Genomic DNA, 17,805 nt, shown 5'->3' on the forward strand with positions numbered 1-17,805 from the left:
GAAGGAGAGGGAGCTGGGGGCAGAAGGAGAGGAAGCTGGGGGCAGAAGGAGAGGGAGCTGGGGGCAGAAGGAGAGGGAGCTGGGGCAGAGGGAGAGGGAGCTGGGGGCAGAGGGAGAGGGAGCTGGGGGGAGAGGGAGCTGGGGGCAGAGGGAGAGGGAGCTGGGGGCAGAGGGAGAGGGAGCTGGGGGCAGAGGGAGAGGGAGCTGGGGGCAGAGGGAGAGGGAGCTGGGGGGAGAGGGAGCTGGGGGCAGAGGGAGAGGGAGCTGGGGGGAGAGGGAGCTGGGGGCAGAGGGAGAGGGAGCTGGGGGCAGAGGGTGAGGGAGCTGGGGGCAGAGGGAGAGGGAGCTGGGGCCAGAGGGAGAGGGAGCTGGGGGCAGAAGGAGAGGGAGCTGGGGGCAGAGGGAGAGGGAGCTGGGGGCAGAGGGTGAGGGAGCTGGGGGCAGAGGGAGAGGGAGATGGGGCCAGAGGGTGAGGGAGCCAGAGGGAGCTGGGGGCAGAGGGAGAGGGAGCTGGGGGCAGAGGGAGAGGGAGCTGGGGGCAGAGGGAGAGGGAGCTGGGCCAGAGGGTGAGGGAGCTGGGGACAGAGGGAGAGGGAGCTGGGCCAGAGGGTGAGGGAGCTAGGGACAGAGGGAGAGGGAGCTAGGGACAGAGGGAGAGGGAGCTAGGCCAGAGGGTGAGGGAGCTAGGGACAGAGGGAGAGGGAGCTGGGGGGCAGAGGGTGAGGGAGCTGGGGCCAGAGGGTGAGGGAGCTGGGGGCAGAGGGAGAGGAAGCTGGGGGGCAGAGGGAGAGGGAGCTGGGGCCAGAGGGTGAGGGAGCCAGAGGGAGCTGGGGGGAGAGGGAGAGGGAGCTGGGCCAGAGGGTGAGGGAGCTGGGGGCAGAGGGTGAGGGAGCTGGGGGCAGAGGGAGAGGGAGCTGGGGGGCAGAGGGAGAGGGAGCTGGGGGGCAGAGGGAGAGGGAGCTGGGGGGCAGAGGGAGAGGGAGCTGGGGGGCAGAGGGAGAGGGAGCTGGGGGGCAGAGGGAGAGGGAGCTGGGGGGCAGAGGGAGAGGGAGCTGGGGGCAGAGGGAGAGGGAGCTGGGGGCAGAGGGAGAGGGAGAGGGAGGCGGGGGGAGAGGAGAGGGTGAGGGAGCTGGGGGCAGAGGGAGAGGGAGCTGGGGGCAGAGGGAGCTGGGGGCAGAGGGAGCTGGGGGCAGAGGGAGAGGGAGCTGGGGGCAGAGGGTGAGGGAGCTGGGGGCAGAGGGTGAGGGAGCTGGGCCAGAGGGTGAGGGAGCTGGGGACAGAGGGAGAGGGAGCTGGGCCAGAGGGTGAGGGAGCTAGGGACAGAGGGAGAGGGAGCTGGGCCAGAGGGTGAGGGAGCTAGGGACAGAGGGAGAGGGAGCTGGGCCAGAGGGAGAGGGAGCTGGGCCAGAGGGAGAGGGGAGCTAGGGACAGAGGGAGAGGGAGCTAGGGACAGAGGGAGAGGGAGCTGGGCCAGAGGGTGAGGGAGCTAGGGACAGAGGGAGAGGGAGCTGGGGGCAGAGGGAGAGGGAGCTGGGGCCAGAGGGTGAGGGAGCCAGAGGGAGCTGGGGGCAGAGGGAGAGGGAGCTGGGGGCAGAGGGAGAGGGAGGCGGGGGGAAGAGGGAGCAGAGGGCAGAGGGTGAGGGAGCTGGGGGCAGAGGAGCAGAGGGCAGAAGGAGCCGGGGTCAGAGGAGCAGAGGGCAGAAGGAGCCGGGGTCAGAAGAGCAGAGGGCAGAAGGAGCCGGGGTCAGAGGAGCAGAGGGCAGAAGGAGCCGGCTTCCAGAGGAGTAGAGGGAGGCACAGGGAGGAAGGGGCCAGGGTACAGGGTGCTGGGGGCAGAGGGAGTCGGAGGTCCTTACAGAACTACTGTGACCTATGAAGCCTTGGGCTGCATAACACAGCTGCAGGTCTGTTGCATTGTGTCCTGTGCAAAATACGAGGGACCGCAGCTCAGAGCGGAAGAAGTGTGCTGTGCCCTCCAGAGATCTTCAGTGTCACAAAACTCCTGAACATGGTGCAGTGCATATATAACCCACCACACCCCCTGTATTTATAATGTACCCCCCCCTGTATATCTTAGGTATCCCTCCCCTGTATATATAATGTGCCTTCTCTTCTGGTTCCAGTTCTGTCCCAGCTCTTCCGGTTCTGTCCCAGGTGGTGCAGATTGATGTGGCCGTGCCGTCTCTTCTGCTCCTGGTCCTGCCCCAGCTCTTGTGGTGCAGGTGGAGATTGATGTGGCCGTGCCGTCTCTTCTGGTCCTTGTTCTGCCCCAGCTCTTGTGGTGCAGGTTTAGATTGATGTGGCCGTGCCGTCTCTTCTGGTTCTTGTTCTTCCCCAGCTCTTGTGGTGCAGGTGGAGATTGATGTGGCCGTGCCGTCTCTTCTGGTCCTTGTTCTGCCCCAGCTCTTGTGGTGCAGGTGGAGATTGATGTGGCCGTGCCGTCTCTTCTGGTTCTTGTTCTTCCCCAGCTCTTGCGGTGCAGGTGGAGATTGATGTGGCCGTGCCGTCTCTTCTGGTCCTTGTTCTGCCCCAGCTCTTGTGGTGCAGGTGGAGATTGATGTGGCCGTGTCGTCTCTTCTGGTCCTTGTCCTGCCCCAGCTCTTGTGGTGCAGGTGGAGATTGATGTGGCCGTGCCATCTCTTCTGGTCCTGGTTCCGCCCCAGCTCTTGCGGTTCTGTCTCAGGTGGTGCTGATTGATGTGTCCGTGCCGTCTCTTTTCGTCCTGGTTCCGCCTCAGCTCTTGCTGTGCAGGTGATTGATGTGTCCGTGCCGTCTCTTCTGGTTCTTGTTCTTCCCCAGCTCTTGTGGTGCAGGTGGAGATTGATGTGGCCGTGCCGTCTCTTCTGGTCCTGGTTCCGCCCCAGCTCTTGTGGTGCAAGTGGAGATTGATGTGGCCGTGCCGTCTCTTCTGGTCCTTGTTCTGCCCCAGCTCTTGTGGTGCAGGTGGAGATTGATGTGGCCGTGCCGTCTCTTGTGGTCCTGGTTCCGCCCCAGCTCTTGTGGTGCAGGTGGAGATTGATGTGGCCGTGCCGTCTCTTCTGGTCCTTGTTCTTCCCCAGCTCTTGTGGTGCAGGTGGAGATTGATGTGGCCGTGCCGTCTCTTCTGGTCGTGGTTCTGCCCCAGCTCTTGCGGGGCAGGTAGAGATTGATGTGGCCGTGCCATCTCTTCTGGTCCTTGTTCCGCCCCAGCTCTTGTGGTGCAGGTTTAGATTGATGTGGCCGTGCCGTCTCTTCTGGTTCTTGTTCTTCCCCAGCTCTTGTGGTGCAGGTGGAGATTGATGTGGCCGTGCCGTCTCTTCTGGTCCTTGTTCTTCCCCAGCTCTTGCAGTGCAGGTGGAGATTGATGTGGCCGTGCCGTCTCTTCTGGTCCTTGTTCCGCCCCAGCTCTTGTGGTGCAGGTGGAGATTGATGTGGCCGTGCCGTCTCTTCTGGTCCTTGTTCTGCCCCAGCTCTTGTGGTGCAGGTGGAGATTGGTGTGGCCGTGCTGTCTCTTCTGGTCCTTGTTCTGCCCCAGCTCTTGTGGTGCAGGTGGAGATTGATGTGGCCGTGCTGTCTCTTTTGGTCCTTGTTCTTCCCCAGCTCTTGTGGTGCATGTTTAGATTGATGTGGCCGTGCCGTCTCTTCTGGTCCTTGTTCTGTCCCAGCTCTTGTGGTGCAGGTGGAGATTGATGTGGCCGTGCCATCTCTTCTGGTCCTTGTTCTTCCCAGCTCTTGTGGTGCAGGTGGAGATTGATGTGGCCGTGCCGTCTCTTCTGGTTCTTGTTCTGCCCCAGCTCGTGTGGTGCAGGTGGAGATTGATGTGGCCGTGCCGTCTCTTCTGGTTCTTGTTCCGCCCCAGCTCTTGCTGTGCAGGTGGAGATTGATGTGGCCGTGCCGTCTCTTCTGGTTCTTGTTCTGCCCCAGCTCGTGTGGTGCAGGTGGAGATTGATGTGGCCGTGCCGTCTCTTCTGGTCCTTGTTCCGCCCCAGCTCTTGCTGTGCAGGTGGAGATTGATGTGGCCGTGCCGTCTCTTGTGGTCCTGGTTCCGCCCCAGCTCTTGTGGTAGAGGTGGAGATTGATGTGGCCGTGCCGTCTCTTCTGGTCCTGGTTCCGCCCCAGCTCTTGTGGTGCAAGTGGAGATTGATGTGGCCGTGCCGTCTCTTCTGGTCCTTGTTCTGCCCCAGCTCTTGTGGTGCAGGTGGAGATTGATGTGTCCGTGCCGTCTCTTCTGGTTCTAGTTCTTCCCCAGCTCTTGTGGTGCAGGTGGAGATTGATGTGGCCGTTCCATCTCTTCTGGTCCTTGTTCCGCCCCAGCTCTTGTGGTGCAGATGGAGATTGATGTGGCCGTGCCATCTCTTCTGGTCCTTGTTCTGCCCCAGCTCTTGTGGTGCAGGTGGAGATTGATGTGTCCGTGCCGTCTCTTCTGGTCCTTGTTCTTCCCCAGCTCTTGTGATGCAGGTGGAGATTGATGTGGCCGTGCCGTCTCTTCTGGTTCTTGTTCTTCCCCAGCTCTTGTGGTGCAGGTGGAGATTGATGTGGCCGTGCCGTCTCTTCTGGTCCTTGTTCTTCCCCAGCTCTTGTGGTGCAGGTTTAGATTGATGTGGCCGTGCCGTCTCTTCTTGTTCTTGTTCTTCCCCAGCTCTTGCGGTGCAGGTGGAGATTGATGTGGCCGTGCCGTCTCTTCTGGTCCTTGTTCTTCCCCAGCTCTTGCGGTGCAGGTGGAGATTGATGTGGCCGTGCCGTCTCTTCTGGTCCTTGTTCCACCCCAGCTCTTGTGGTGCAGGTGGAGATTGATGTGGCCGTGCCGTCTCTTCTGGTCCTTGTTCTTCCCCAGCTCTTGTGGTGCAGGTGGAGATTGATGTGGCCGTGCCATCTCTTCTGGTCCTTGTTCTGCCCCAGCTCTTGTGGTGCAGGTGGAGATTGATGTGGCCGTGCCGTCTCTTCTGGTCCTTGTTCTGCCCCAGCTCTTGTGGTGCAGGTGGAGATTGATGTGTCCTTGCCGTCTCTTCTGGTCCTTGTTCTTCCCCAGCTCTTGTGGTGCAGGTGGAGATTGATGTGGCCGTGCCGTCTCTTCTGGTCCTGGTTCTGCCCCAGCTCTTGTGGTGCAGGTGGAGATTGATGTGGCCGTGCCGTCTCTTCTGGTCCTGGTTCCGCCCCAGCTCTTGTGGTGCAGGTGGAGATTGAAATGGCCGTGCCGTCTCTTATGGTCCTTGTTCTGCCCCAGCTCTTGTGGTGCAGGTGGAGATTGATGTGGCCGTGCCGTCTCTTCTGGTTCTTGTTCTTCCCCAGCTCTTGTGGTGCAGGTGGAGATTGATGTGGCCGTGCCATCTCTTCTGGTCCTGGTTCTGCCCCAGCTCTTGTGGTGCAGGTGGAGATTGATGTGGCCGTGCCGTCTCTTCTGGTCCTTGTTCCGCCCCAGCTCTTGTGGTGCAGGTGGAGATTGATGTGGCCGTGCCGTCTCTTCTGGTCCTGGTTCCGCCCCAGCTCTTGTGGTGCAGGTGGAGATTGATGTGGCCGTGCCGTCTCTTCTGGTCCTGGTTCCGCCCCAGCTCTTGTGGTGCAGGTGGAGATTGATGTGGCCGTGCCGTCTCTTCTGGTTCTAGTTCTTCTCCAGCTCTTGTGGTGCAGGTGGAGATTGATGTGGCCGTGCCGTCTCTTCTGGTCCTGGTTCTGCCCCAGCTCTTGCAGTGCAGGTGGAGATTGATGTGGCCGTGCTGTCTCTTTTGGTCCTTGTTCCGCCCCAGCTCTTGTGGTGCAGGTGGAGATTGATGTGGCTATGCCGTCTCTTCTGGTCCTTGTTCTTCCCCAGCTCTTGTGGTGCAGGTGGAGATTGATGTGGCCGTGCCGTCTCTTCTGGTCCTTGTTCTGTCCCAGCTCTTGTGGTGCAGGTGGAGATTGAGGTGGCCGTGCCATCTCTTCTGGTCCTTGTTCTTCCCCAGCTCTTGTGGTGCAGGTGGAGATTGATGTGGCCGTGCCGTCTCTTCTGGTTCTTGTTCTGCCCCAGCTCGTGTGGTGCAGGTGGAGATTGATGTGGCCGTGCCGTCTCTTCTGGTCCTTGTTCCGCCCCAGCTCTTGCTGTGCAGGTGGAGATTGAGGTGGCCGTGCCGTCTCTTCTGGTTCTTGTTCTGCCCCAGCTCGTGTGGTGCAGGTGGAGATTGATGTGGCCGTGCCGTCTCTTCTGGTCCTTGTTCCGCCCCAGCTATTGCTGTGCAGGTGGAGATTGATGTGGCCGTGCCGTCTCTTGTGGTCCTGGTTCCGCCCCAGCTCTTGTGGTGCAGGTGGAGATTGATGTGGCCGTGCCGTCTCTTCTGGTCCTGGTTCCGCCCCAACTCTTGTGGTGCAAGTGGAGATTGATGTGGCCGTGCTGTCTCTTTTGGTCCTTGTTCCGCCCCAGCTCTTGTGGTGCAGGTGGAGATTGATGTGTCCGTGCCGTCTCTTCTGGTTCTAGTTCTTCCCCAGCTCTTGTGGTGCAGGTGGAGATTGATGTGGCCGTTCCATCTCTTCTGGTCCTTGTTCCGCCCCAGCTCTTGTGGTGCAGGTGGAGATTGATGTGGCCGTGCCATCTCTTCTGGTCCTTGTTCTGCCCCAGCTCTTGTGGTGCAGGTGGAGATTGATGTGTCCGTGCCGTCTCTTCTGGTCCTTGTTCTTCCCCAGCTCTTGTGGTGCAGGTGGAGATTGATGTGGCCGTGCCGTCTCTTCTGGTCCTTGTTCTTCCCCAGCTCTTGTGGTGCAGGTGGAGATTGATGTGGCCGTGCCGTCTCTTCTGGTCCTTGTTCTTCCCCAGCTCTTGTGATGCAGGTGGAGATTGAGGTGGCCGTGCCGTCTCTTCTGGTTCTCGTTCTTCCCCAGCTCTTGTGGTGCAGGTGGAGATTGATGAGGCCGTGCCGTCTCTTCTGGTCCTTGTTCTTCCCCAGCTCTTGTGGTGCAGGTGGAGATTGATGTGGCCGTGCCGTCTCTTCTGGTTCTTGTTCTTCCCCAGCTCTTGCGGTGCAGGTGGAGATTGATGTGGCCGTGCCGTCTCTTCTGGTCCTTGTTCTTCCCCAGCTCTTGCGGTGCAGGTGGAGATTGATGTGGCCGTGCCGTCTCTTCTGGTCCTTGTTCTGCCCCAGCTCTTGTGGTGCAGGTTTAGATTGATGTGGCCGTGCCATCTCTTCTGGTCCTTGTTCTGCCCCAGCTCTTGTGGTGCAGGTGGAGATTGATGTGGCCGTGCCGTCTCTTCTGGTCCTTGTTCTGCCCCAGCTCTTGTGGTGCAGGTGGAGATTGATGTGTCCTTGCCGTCTCTTCTGGTCCTTGTTCTTCCCCAGCTCTTGTGGTGCAGGTGGAGATTGATGTGGCCGTGCCGTCTCTTCTGGTCCTGGTTCTGCCCCAGCTCTTGTGGTGCAGGTGGAGATTGATGTGGCCGTGCCGTCTCTTCTGGTCCTTGTTCCGTCCCAGCTCTTGCTGTGCAGGTGGAGATTGATGTGGCCGTGCCGTCTCTTCTGGTTCTTGTTCTGCCCCAGCTCGTGTGATGCAGGTGGAGATTGATGTGGCCGTGCCGTCTCTTCTGGTTCTTGTTCCGCCGCAGCTCTTGCTGTGCAGGTGGAGATTGATGTGGCCGTGCCGTCTCTTCTGGTTCTTGTTCTGCCCCAGCTCGTGTGGTGCAGGTGGAGATTGATGTGGCCGTGCCGTCTCTTCTGGTCCTTGTTCCGCCCCAGCTCTTGCTGTGCAGGTGGAGATTGATGTGGCCGTGCCGTCTCTTGTGGTCCTGGTTCCGCCCCAGCTCTTGTGGTGCAGGTGGAGATTGATGTGGCCGTGCCGTCTCTTCTGGTCCTGGTTCCGCCCCAGCTCTTGTGGTGCAAGTGGAGATTGATGTGGCCGTGCCGTCTCTTCTGGTCCTTGTTCTGCCCCAGCTCTTGTGGTGCAGGTGGAGATTGATGTGTCCGTGCCGTCTCTTCTGGTTCTAGTTCTTCCCCAGCTCTTGTGGTGCAGGTGGAGATTGATGTGGCCGTGCCGTCTCTTCTGGTCCTTGTTCTTCCCCAGCTCTTGTGGTGCAGGTGGAGATTGATGTGGCCGTGCCATCTCTTCTGGTCCTTGTTCTGCCCCAGCTCTTGTGGTGCAGGTGGAGATTGATGTGTCCGTGCCGTCTCTTCTGGTCCTTGTTCTTCCCCAGCTCTTGCGGTGCAGGTGGAGATTGATGTGGCCGTGCCGTCTCTTCTGGTCCTTGTTCCACCCCAGCTCTTGTGGTGCAGGTGGAGATTGATGTGGCCGTGCCGTCTCTTCTGGTCCTTGTTCTTCCCCAGCTCTTGTGGTGCAGGTGGAGATTGATGTGGCCGTGCCATCTCTTCTGGTCCTTGTTCTGCCCCAGCTCTTGTGGTGCAGGTGGAGATTGATGTGGCCGTGCCGTCTCTTCTGGTCCTTGTTCTGCCCCAGCTCTTGTGGTGCAGGTGGAGATTGATGTGTCCTTGCCGTCTCTTCTGGTCCTTGTTCTTCCCCAGCTCTTGTGGTGCAGGTGGAGATTGATGTGGCCGTGCCGTCTCTTCTGGTCCTGGTTCTGCCCCAGCTCTTGTGGTGCAGGTGGAGATTGATGTGGCCGTGCCGTCTCTTCTGGTCCTTGTTCCGTCCCAGCTCTTGCTGTGCAGGTGGAGATTGATGTGGCCGTGCCGTCTCTTCTGGTCCTTGTTCCGCCCCAGCTCTTGTGGTGCAGGTGGAGATTGATGTGGCCGTGCCGTCTCTTCTGGTCCTGGTTCCGCCCCAGCTCTTGTGGTGCAGGTGGAGATTGATGTGTCCGTGCCGTCTCTTCTGGTTCTAGTTCTTCTCCAGCTCTTGTGGTGCAGGTGGAGATTGATGTGGCCGTGCCGTCTCTTCTGGTCCTGGTTCTGCCCCAGCTCTTGCAGTGCAGGTGGAGATTGATGTGGCCGTGCTGTCTCTTTTGGTCCTTGTTCCGCCCCAGCTCTTGTGGTGCAGGTGGAGATTGATGTGGCCGTGCCGTCTCTTCTGGTCCTTGTTCTTCCCCAGCTCTTGTGGTGCAGGTGGAGATTGATGTGGCCGTGCCGTCTCTTCTGGTCCTTGTTCTGTCCCAGCTCTTGTGGTGCAGGTGGAGATTGATGTGGCCGTGCCATCTCTTCTGGTCCTTGTTCTTCCCCAGCTCTTGTGGTGCAGGTGGAGATTGATGTGGCCGTGCCGTCTCTTCTGGTTCTTGTTCTGCCCCAGCTCGTGTGGTGCAGGTGGAGATTGATGTGGCCGTGCCGTCTCTTCTGGTCCTTGTTCCGCCCCAGCTCTTGCTGTGCAGGTGGAGATTGATGTGGCCGTGCCGTCTCTTCTGGTCCTTGTTCCGCCCCAGCTCTTGCTGTGCAGGTGGAGATTGATGTGGCCGTGCCGTCTCTTCTGGTCCTTGTTCCGCCCCAGCTCTTGCTGTGCAGGTGGAGATTGATGTGGCCGTGCCGTCTCTTCTGGTCCTGGTTCCGCCCCAGCTATTGCTGTGCAGGTGGAGATTGATGTGGCCGTGCCGTCTCTTGTGGTCCTGGTTCCGCCCCAGCTCTTGTGGTGCAGGTGGAGATTGATGTGGCCGTGCCGTCTCTTCTGGTCCTGGTTCCGCCCCAGCTCTTGTGGTGCAAGTGGAGATTGATGTGGCCGTGCCGTCTCTTCTGGTCCTTGTTCTGCCCCAGCTCTTGTGGTGCAGGTGGAGATTGATGTGTCCGTGCTGTCTCTTCTGGTTCTAGTTCTTCCCCAGCTCTTGTGGTGCAGGTGGAGATTGATGTGGCCGTTCCATCTCTTCTGGTCCTTGTTCCGCCCCAGCTCTTGTGGTGCAGGTGGAGATTGATGTGGCCGTGCCATCTCTTCTGGTCCTTGTTCTGCCCCAGCTCTTGTGGTGCAGGTGGAGATTGATGTGGCCGTTTCGTCTCTTCTGGTCCTTGTTCTTCCCCAGCTCTTGTGATGCAGGTGGAGATTGATGTGTCCGTGCCGTCTCTTCTGGTCCTTGTTCTTCCCCAGCTCTTGTGGTGCAGGTGGAGATTGATGTGGCCGTGCCGTCTCTTCTGGTCCTTGTTCTTCCCCAGCTCTTGTGATGCAGGTGGAGATTGAGGTGGCCGTGCCGTCTCTTCTGGTTCTTGTTCTTCCCCAGCTCTTGTGGTGCAGGTGGAGATTGATGTGGCCGTGCCGTCTCTTCTGGTTCTTGTTCTGCCCCAGCTCTTGTGGTGCAGGTGGTGATTGATGTGGCCGTGCCGTCTCTTTTGGTCCTTGTTCTGCCCCAGCTCTTGTGGTGCAGGTGGAGATTGATGTGGCCGTGCCGTCTCTTCTGGTCCTTGTTCCGCCCCAGCTCTTGTGGTGCAGGTGGAGATTGGTGTGGCCGTGCTGTCTCTTCTGGTCCTGGTTCCGCCCCAGCTCTTGTGGTGCAGGTGGAGATTGATGTGGCCGTGCTGTCTCTTCTGGTTCTTGTTCTGTCCCAGCTCTTGTGGTGCAGGTGGAGATTGATGTGGCCGTGCCGTCTCTTCTGGTCCTGGTTCTTCTCCAGCTCTTGTGGTGCAGGTGGAGATTGATGTGGCCGTGCCGTCTCTTCTGGTCCTGGTTCTGCCCCAGCTCTTGTGGTGCAGGTGGAGATTGATGTGGCCGTGCCGTCTCTTATGGTCCTTGTTCTGTCCCAGCTCTTGCTGTGCAGGTGGAGATTAATGTGGCCGTGCCGTCTCTTCTGGTCCTTGTTCTGCCCCAGCTCTTGTGGTGCAGGTGGAGATTGATGCGGCCGTGCCGTCTCTTCTGGTCCTGGTTCCGCCCCAGCTCTTGCTGTGCAGGTGATTGATGTGGCCGTGCCGTCTCTTCTGGTCCTTGTTCTGCCCCAGCTCTTGTGGTGCAGGTGGAGATTGATGTGGCCGTGCCGTCTCTTCTGGTCCTTGTTCTGCCCCAGCTCTTGTGGTGCAGGTGGAGATTGATGTGGCCGTGCCGTCTCTTCTGGTCCTTGTTCTGCCCCAGCTCTTGTGGTGCAGGTGGTGATTGATGTGGCCGTGCCGTCTCTTCTGGTCCTTGTTCTGCCCCAGCTCTTGTGGTGCAGGTGGAGATTGATGTGGCCGTGCCGTCTCTTCTGGTCCTTGTTCTGCCCCAGCTCTTGTGGTGCAGGTGGAGATTGGTGTGGCCGTGCTGTCTCTTCTGGTCCTGGTTCCGCCCCAGCTCTTGTGGTGCAGGTGGAGATTGATGTGGCCGTGCTGTCTCTTCTGGTTCTTGTTCTGTCCCAGCTCTTGTGGTGCAGGTGGAGATTGATGTGGCCGTGCTGTCTCTTCTGGTCCTTGTTCTGTCCCAGCTCTTGTGGTGCAGGTGGAGATTGATGTGGCCGTGCCGTCTCTTCTGGTCCTGGTTCCGCCCCAGCTCTTGTGGTGCAGGTGATTGATGTGGCTGTGCCGTCTCTTCTGGTCCTTGTTCTGTCCCAGCTCTTGTGGTGCAGGTGGAGATTGATGTGGCCGTGCCGTCTCTTATGGTCCTTGTTCTTCCCCACCTCTTGTGGTGCAGGTGGAGATTGATGTGGCCGTGCCGTCTCTTCTGGTTCTAGTTCTTCCCCAGCTCTTGTGGTGCAGGTGGAGATTGATGTGGCCGTGCTGTCTCTTCTGGTCCTGGTTCCTCCCCAGCTCTTGTGGTGCAGGTGGAGATTGATGTGGCCGTGCCGTCTCTTCTGGTCCTGGTTCTGCCCCAGTTCTTGTGGTGCAGGTGGAGATTGATGTGGCCGTGCCGTCTCTTCTGGTCCTGGTTCTGCCCCAGTTCTTGTGGTGCAGGTGGAGATTGATGTGGCTGTGCCGTCTCTTCTGGTCCTGGTTCTGCCCCAGCTCTTGCTGTGCAGGTGATTGATGTGGCTGTGCCGTCTCTTCTGGTCCTTGTTCTGCCCCAGCTCTTGCTGTGCAGGTGATTGATGTGGCTGTGCCGTCTCTTATGGTCCTTGTTCTGCCCCAGCTCTTGTGGTGCAGGTGGTTATTGATGTGGCTGTGCCGTCTCTTCTGGTCCTGGTTCCGCCCCAGCTCTTGCTGTGCAGGTGATTGATGTGTCCGTGCCTTCTCTTCTGGTCCTGCCCCAGCTCTTCCGGTGCAGGTTTAGATTGATGTGTCTGCATCTTCTCTTCTGGGTCCTGGTTCCGGTTCCATCCGAGCTCTTGCGGTTTCGTCCCTGGTGGCTGTCGTCTCCTCTGCTCTCGCAGGGGTTATCTTCTTATCCCTATCATTTCAGGCCTCTAGATCTGTGGGGAAAGTGTACAGCTTTGGGAAGAGAGATCAGTCCATAAAGAGGAATCCGAGCGTGCCGGTGCTGGTGCGGGGATGGCTCTACAAGCAGGTGGGTGCCGGGCCGGTGGGTGCTCGGAGGGATGGGCCCAATGTTCACCATGTATTGTGCTCACTACAGGACAGCTCAGGGATGAAGCTGTGGAAGAGGCGATGGTTCCTGCTCTCCGATTATTGCCTTTTTTACTATAAAGGTGAGTGCTTACATCCGGAGTCTCCGGCCTCTGTACTAAGATGTGGTGTAACCTGCTGCTGCCGTCTCTTAGACAGCCGGGAAGACGCTGTCCTGGGCAGCATCCCGCTCCCCAGCTACATCATCTCTGCCACGGGGCCCGAGGACCGGATAAACCGCAGATATTCCTTCAAGGTAACGTGGTGTATGTGTAGAGGGCACCAGGAGGGCGATGCTGCCGAGCTGTGCACACCCCGTCATAATATTCAATATTCAAACTGAATCTCCGGGTGCATGTTACCTCTAGCAGCCAATCGCTTTTCTACCTACCATGTAGAAGCCGTCTGGTGATGCAGGGGCCGTCCGGTGATGCAGGGTTCCTCAGGTGATGCAGGGGCTGGCCGGTGACGCAGGGTTTTTCCGGTAACACAGGGGCCCGCCGGTGACGCTGGGTTCTTCCGGTGACGCTGGGTTCTTCCGGTGACGCTGGGTTCTTCCGGTGACGCTGGGTTCTTCCGGTGACGCTGGGTTCTTCCGGTGACGCTGGGTTCCTCAGGTGACACAGGGTTCCTCAGGTGACGCAGGGGCCGGCCGGTGACGCAGGGGCCGGCCGGTGACGCAGGGGCCACCCGGTGACGCAGGGACCCACCGGTGACGCAGGGTTCCTCCGGTGACGCAGGGGCCCACCGGTGACGCAGGGTTCCTCCGGTGACGCAGGGGCCCACCGGTGACGCAGGGTTTCTCAGGTGACGCAGGGGCCAGCCGGTGACGCAGGGTTCCTCCGGTAACGCAGGGGCCCACCGGTGACGCAGGATTCCTCCGGTGATACAGGGGCCCGCCGGTGACGGAGGGTTCCTCAGGTGACGCAGGGGCCCATCGGTGACGCAGGGTTTCTCAGGTGACACAGGGGCCCGCCGGTGACGCAGGGTTCCTCCGGTAACGCAGGGGCACACCGGTGACGCTGGGTTCTTCCGGTGACGCTGGGTTCTTCCGGTGACGCTGGGTTCTTCCGGTGACGCTGGGTTCCTCAGGTGACACAGGGTTCCTCAGGTGACGCAGGGGCCGGCCGGTGACGCAGGGGCCACCCGGTGACGCAGGGACCCACCGGTGACGCAGGGTTCCTCCGGTGACGCAGGGGCCCACCGGTGACGCAGGGTTCCTCCGGTGACGCAGGGGCCCACCGGTGACGCAGGGTTTCTCAGGTGACGCAGGGGCCGGCCGGTGACGCAGGGTTCCTCCGGTAACGCAGGGGCCCACCGGTGACGCAGGGTTCCTCCGGTGATACAGGGGCCCGCCGGTGACGTAGGGTTCCTCAGGTGACGCAGGGGCCCATCGGTGACGCAGGGTTTCTCAGGTGACACAGGGGCCCGCCGGTGACGCAGGGTTCCTCCGGTAACGCAGGGGCACACCGGTGACGCAGGGTTCCTCCGGTGACGGAGGGTTCCTCAGGTGACGCAGGGGCCCATCGGTGACGCAGGGTTTCTCAGGTGACACAGGGGCCCGCCGGTGATGCAGGGTTTGTCAGGTGACGGAGGGGCCCGCCGGTGACGCAGGGTTCTGCCGTGTCATCATTTATTAATCCTATACTTGTCACTATTGCGTCCTGTTCAGCACTGTCCCAGAAATGGTTTCCGTAGCCCCCAATATGAGAGGCCCATCGCCCCAGACTAAGGCTCGTTAATCACACAAGGAACATCATGACTTCATTCATCCCTAATTATCTTCCGCATTCCTGGCGTCTGATGCTGGACGGCTCTTTCCTCATGACTGACCCCGATCCCCCCATATAGACGCCGGAAGATGGTGCAAAATAATAATACAAAGACAGTAAAAATCCAAAACACATTTCTGCCAAAGCCGGTAACACACGATAACCAAGCAGCTTGTGGTGGATCTCCTGACTGGTGGGGGGGTTCTCCAGAGTGGTGGGGGGGTTCTCCAGAGTGGTGGGGGGGTTCTCCAGAGTGGTGGGGGGGTTCTCCAGAGTGGTGGGGGGGTTCTCCAGAGTGGTGGGGGGGTTCTACAGCGTGGTGGTGGATCTCCAGAGTGGTGGTGGATCTCCAGAGTGGTGGGGGTTCTCCAGAGTGGTGGGGGTTCTCCAGAGTGGTGGGGGGGATCGCCAGAGTGGTGGGGGTTCTCCAGAGTGGTGGGGGGGATCGCCTGAGTGGTGGGGGGGATCGCCTGAGTGGTGGGGGGGATCGCCTGAGTGGTGGGGGGGGGATCGCCTGAGTGGTGGGGGGGGGGATCGCCTGAGTGGTGGGGGGGCGATCGCCTGAGTGGTGGGGGGCGATCGCCTGAGTGGTGGGGGGGGGATCGCCTGAGTGGTGGGGGGGGATCGCCTGAGTGGTGGGGGGGGATCGCCTGAGTGGTGGGGGGATCGCCTGAGTGGTGGGGTCGCCCACACTGGCGTTTCTCATGCCTTGTGGGCCGGTCGTCCGGTGCTGGTGGCTCGTGGCTGACTCTCATGGCTTGCACATGGAGTAAACAGGTTGAGAATTGCTGACCCCGCTGCGCTCAGTGCCTGTCACTGTGTGTTAGTGATGGCCCATCTCCCTGGGGTGGGAGCGGTCGCTGCACACAGACACTGCCCGGATCTGTAGAAGGTGAGAGTTGCGTCTCTTGTCCGCTGGGAGTTATGGACCTTTTGAGTTGTGTCCACCAGTGTCCACGATGAATAGCCATGTTCCAGCGCGCTGCGATCACCATGAGCGGCCGGTGATGGTGGTATCTGTATACTGCAGGCTGTGCACGCTGGGATGCGGGCGTACATCCAGCAGACTGACTCCCTCCGGGACCACCCCAGCATGAGGACCTACTACTTCAGCGCTGACACAGAGGAGGACATGAACGGCTGGATCCGAGTGATGAACCAAGCGGCGCTCGTCCAGAACACCCCGGACAACAGAAGGTGAGTGGTCTGTCACCCCTGTGATGAAGCCAACCGGGTGTCAGTGTGTACGGTCTCCAACACTCAGTGATGCAGCGTCTGTGGTCTGTAATGGAGCCATCACCCCTGTAGCTGCCATCCTAATCATTGCTGGCTGGATGGCTGGACCCCCTTTCCTCCATGCTGGCTGGACCCCCTTTCCTCCATGTTGCTTGGACCCTCCTCTCCTCCATGCTGCTTGGACCCCCCCCCCCCGTCCCTCCATGCTGCTTGGACCCCCCCCTCTCCTCCATGCTGCTTGGACCCCCCCCCTCTCCTCCATGCTGCTTGGACCCCCCCCCCCCTCCTCCACTCCATGCTGCTTGGACCCCCCCTCCCTCCCTGCTGCTTGGACTACCCCCTCCCCCCCCCCCTCCCTCCATGCTGCTTGGACCCCCCCTCCCTCCCTGCTGGCTGGACCCCCCCCCCCTCCCTCCATGCTGCTTGGACCCCCCTCCCTCCCTGCTGGCTGGAACCCCCCTCTCCTCCATGCTGCTTTGACCCCCCCCCCTCCCTCCCTGCTGCTTGGACACCCCCCCCCCTCCCTCCCTGCTGCTTGGACACCCCCCCCCTCCCTCCCTGCTGCTTGGACCCCCCCCCTCCCTCCCTGCTGCTTGGACCCCCCCTCCCTCCATGCTGCTTGGACCCCCCCTCCCTCCCTGCTGCTTGGACCCCCCCCTCCCTCCCTGCTGGCTGGACCCCCCCCCTCCCTCCCTCCTGGCTGGACCCCCCCCCTCCATGCTGCTTGGACACCCCCTCCTTCCATGCCGCTCGGCTTGGACCTCCCCCCCCCCATGCTGGCTGGACTAACCCCCCCCTCCCTCCATGCTGGCTGGACCCCCCCATGCTGCTTGTACATTCCCCCCCCATGCTGACTTTCTTCCCTTGATTTTCTGTGGGTAATTGTCCCATTGACATTGTGCGGGCGCCTGTAATTGACTGTTGGATGTTGCTGTCTGCTGCCGGAGTGTTAATGACGCTGGCTCTGTATCCGGCCGCCTCCGCAGTCAGGGATGCTTCTCATAGATTGTCTGTCCGGGCGCTGGAAACCCTGAGCTCAGCAGATATGACAATGTGTTAGGACCTGCAGTCCCCGGCCAGGAGCGTCCCTGCCCGGCCAGCTCTGCAGCTCCAGCATGCCGCCCCGCAGCAGTGCACCGTGCCGCCGCCGCCGCCGCTGGTCTCTTTGATGGTTTGCATTTTTTTGCAGGGAGATTGTGGACATGGAGTGGCTGCTGTCACCGGAGGACAACTTCATCCAACCTCTCCAAGAATATGCAAAACCAGTAGAAATCCAGGCACGAAGCAGTTACCAGCATCCAGAGGAGCCAAGGCGAAACTCTGCAGACGAGGCTTCACAAAAAGCCACCAGGGACAAGGGACGCCACAAAGACCCTGCAGACAAGGAGCGCTCCCGGGAGGCAGGTGAGAGGGACAAAGGACGCCACAAAGACCCTGCAGACAAGGAGCGCTCCCGGGAGGCAGGTGAGAGGGACAAAGGACGCCACAAAGACCCCGCAGACAAGGAGCGCTCCCGGGAGGCAGGTGAGAGGGACAAGGGACGCCACAAGGACCCTGCAGACAAGGAGCGCTCCCGGGAGGCAGGTGAGAGGGACAAAGGACGCCACAAAGACCCTGCAGACAAGGAGCGCTCCCGGGAGGCAGGTGAGAGGGACATTGGACGACATTGGGAAGTGGGCAGCAAGGAGCCGCCGCGCAACATGGGGGGCCAAGATCTGATGGACAAGGAGCGCTCCCGAGACACCCAAGAGAGCTACATCGTCCACAAGAACACCCTAAATTCTAATGGCGCAAAGATGACCCCCTCCCTCCTGTCCAATGGCCGCCCCTCGGCATTCACCGACTTCTCCAAGTCCTACAGACCCCAGACTTCTCAGACGCCTCAACCCCAGATCGGTCAGAGAAATGGAACCCTGCCCCCCTCCTTCCGGGTGAGCGCCGGACCCTACGAGCAAAATGGAAGCGACACCTACAAAACGCACTTTCCTACAACAGCAAATCCGGAGAAACAAGTGCAGCGCAAGAGTGTGATGGGCCAGGTGGAGCAGTGGGTAAAGGTCCAGAAGGGAGAGGGCAAAAGGTAAGACTGTTTCTCCTCACTTCTCACCATCAGTGCTGTGACCCCTGCGCCCCCACTTCTCACCTTCACCCGGCTGATCAGTGGGGGGCTCAGCTGATGGAGCCCACCCAGCACAACGTCTGACATGTCACAATACTTCCCTGAGACCATGTGTGACATCCTGCTCATCATAGTCAGGGGGCGACTGCTCCGCTGTTATCAGCCACTAGAGTTACCAGCATAAGGAAGGTAATACATAACCCAGACCTTAATGCCTGCTACCGCCATCTACTGCACCTGACAACCAACCTGTATACATGTGTGAGAGGTTGTCAGCCCCGCCCCTGGTGGTGACATCACTGCTATAATCATGTGATTAGACATGAGGCCACACCTCTTATATACAGCCCCACCACTG

At 60.1% G+C, this 17,805-nt stretch overlaps 1 protein-coding gene across 1 annotated transcript in view; it reads left to right on the top strand.

The window, feature by feature from the left end:
* Nucleotides 1-1,991: 1,991 nt before the first annotated feature.
* The window catches only part of PLEKHA7 (pleckstrin homology domain containing A7), a 90,539-nt gene continuing 74,725 nt past the window's right edge, over nucleotides 1,992-17,805 (top strand). The window contains exons 1-6 of the mRNA XM_075325470.1: nucleotides 1,992-2,011; nucleotides 12,157-12,261; nucleotides 12,331-12,403; nucleotides 12,476-12,576; nucleotides 15,123-15,289; nucleotides 16,518-17,408. Of these exons, the coding sequence (XP_075181585.1) occupies nucleotides 2,009-2,011; nucleotides 12,157-12,261; nucleotides 12,331-12,403; nucleotides 12,476-12,576; nucleotides 15,123-15,289; nucleotides 16,518-17,408 (1,340 nt within the window). The 5' untranslated portion in view covers nucleotides 1,992-2,008. The remainder of the gene's footprint in view (nucleotides 2,012-12,156; nucleotides 12,262-12,330; nucleotides 12,404-12,475; nucleotides 12,577-15,122; nucleotides 15,290-16,517; nucleotides 17,409-17,805) is intronic.

Source organism: Anomaloglossus baeobatrachus, chromosome 10 (genome assembly GCF_048569485.1).
Source record: "Anomaloglossus baeobatrachus isolate aAnoBae1 chromosome 10, aAnoBae1.hap1, whole genome shotgun sequence".
NCBI classification, from domain to species: Eukaryota; Metazoa; Chordata; class Amphibia; order Anura; family Aromobatidae; genus Anomaloglossus; species Anomaloglossus baeobatrachus.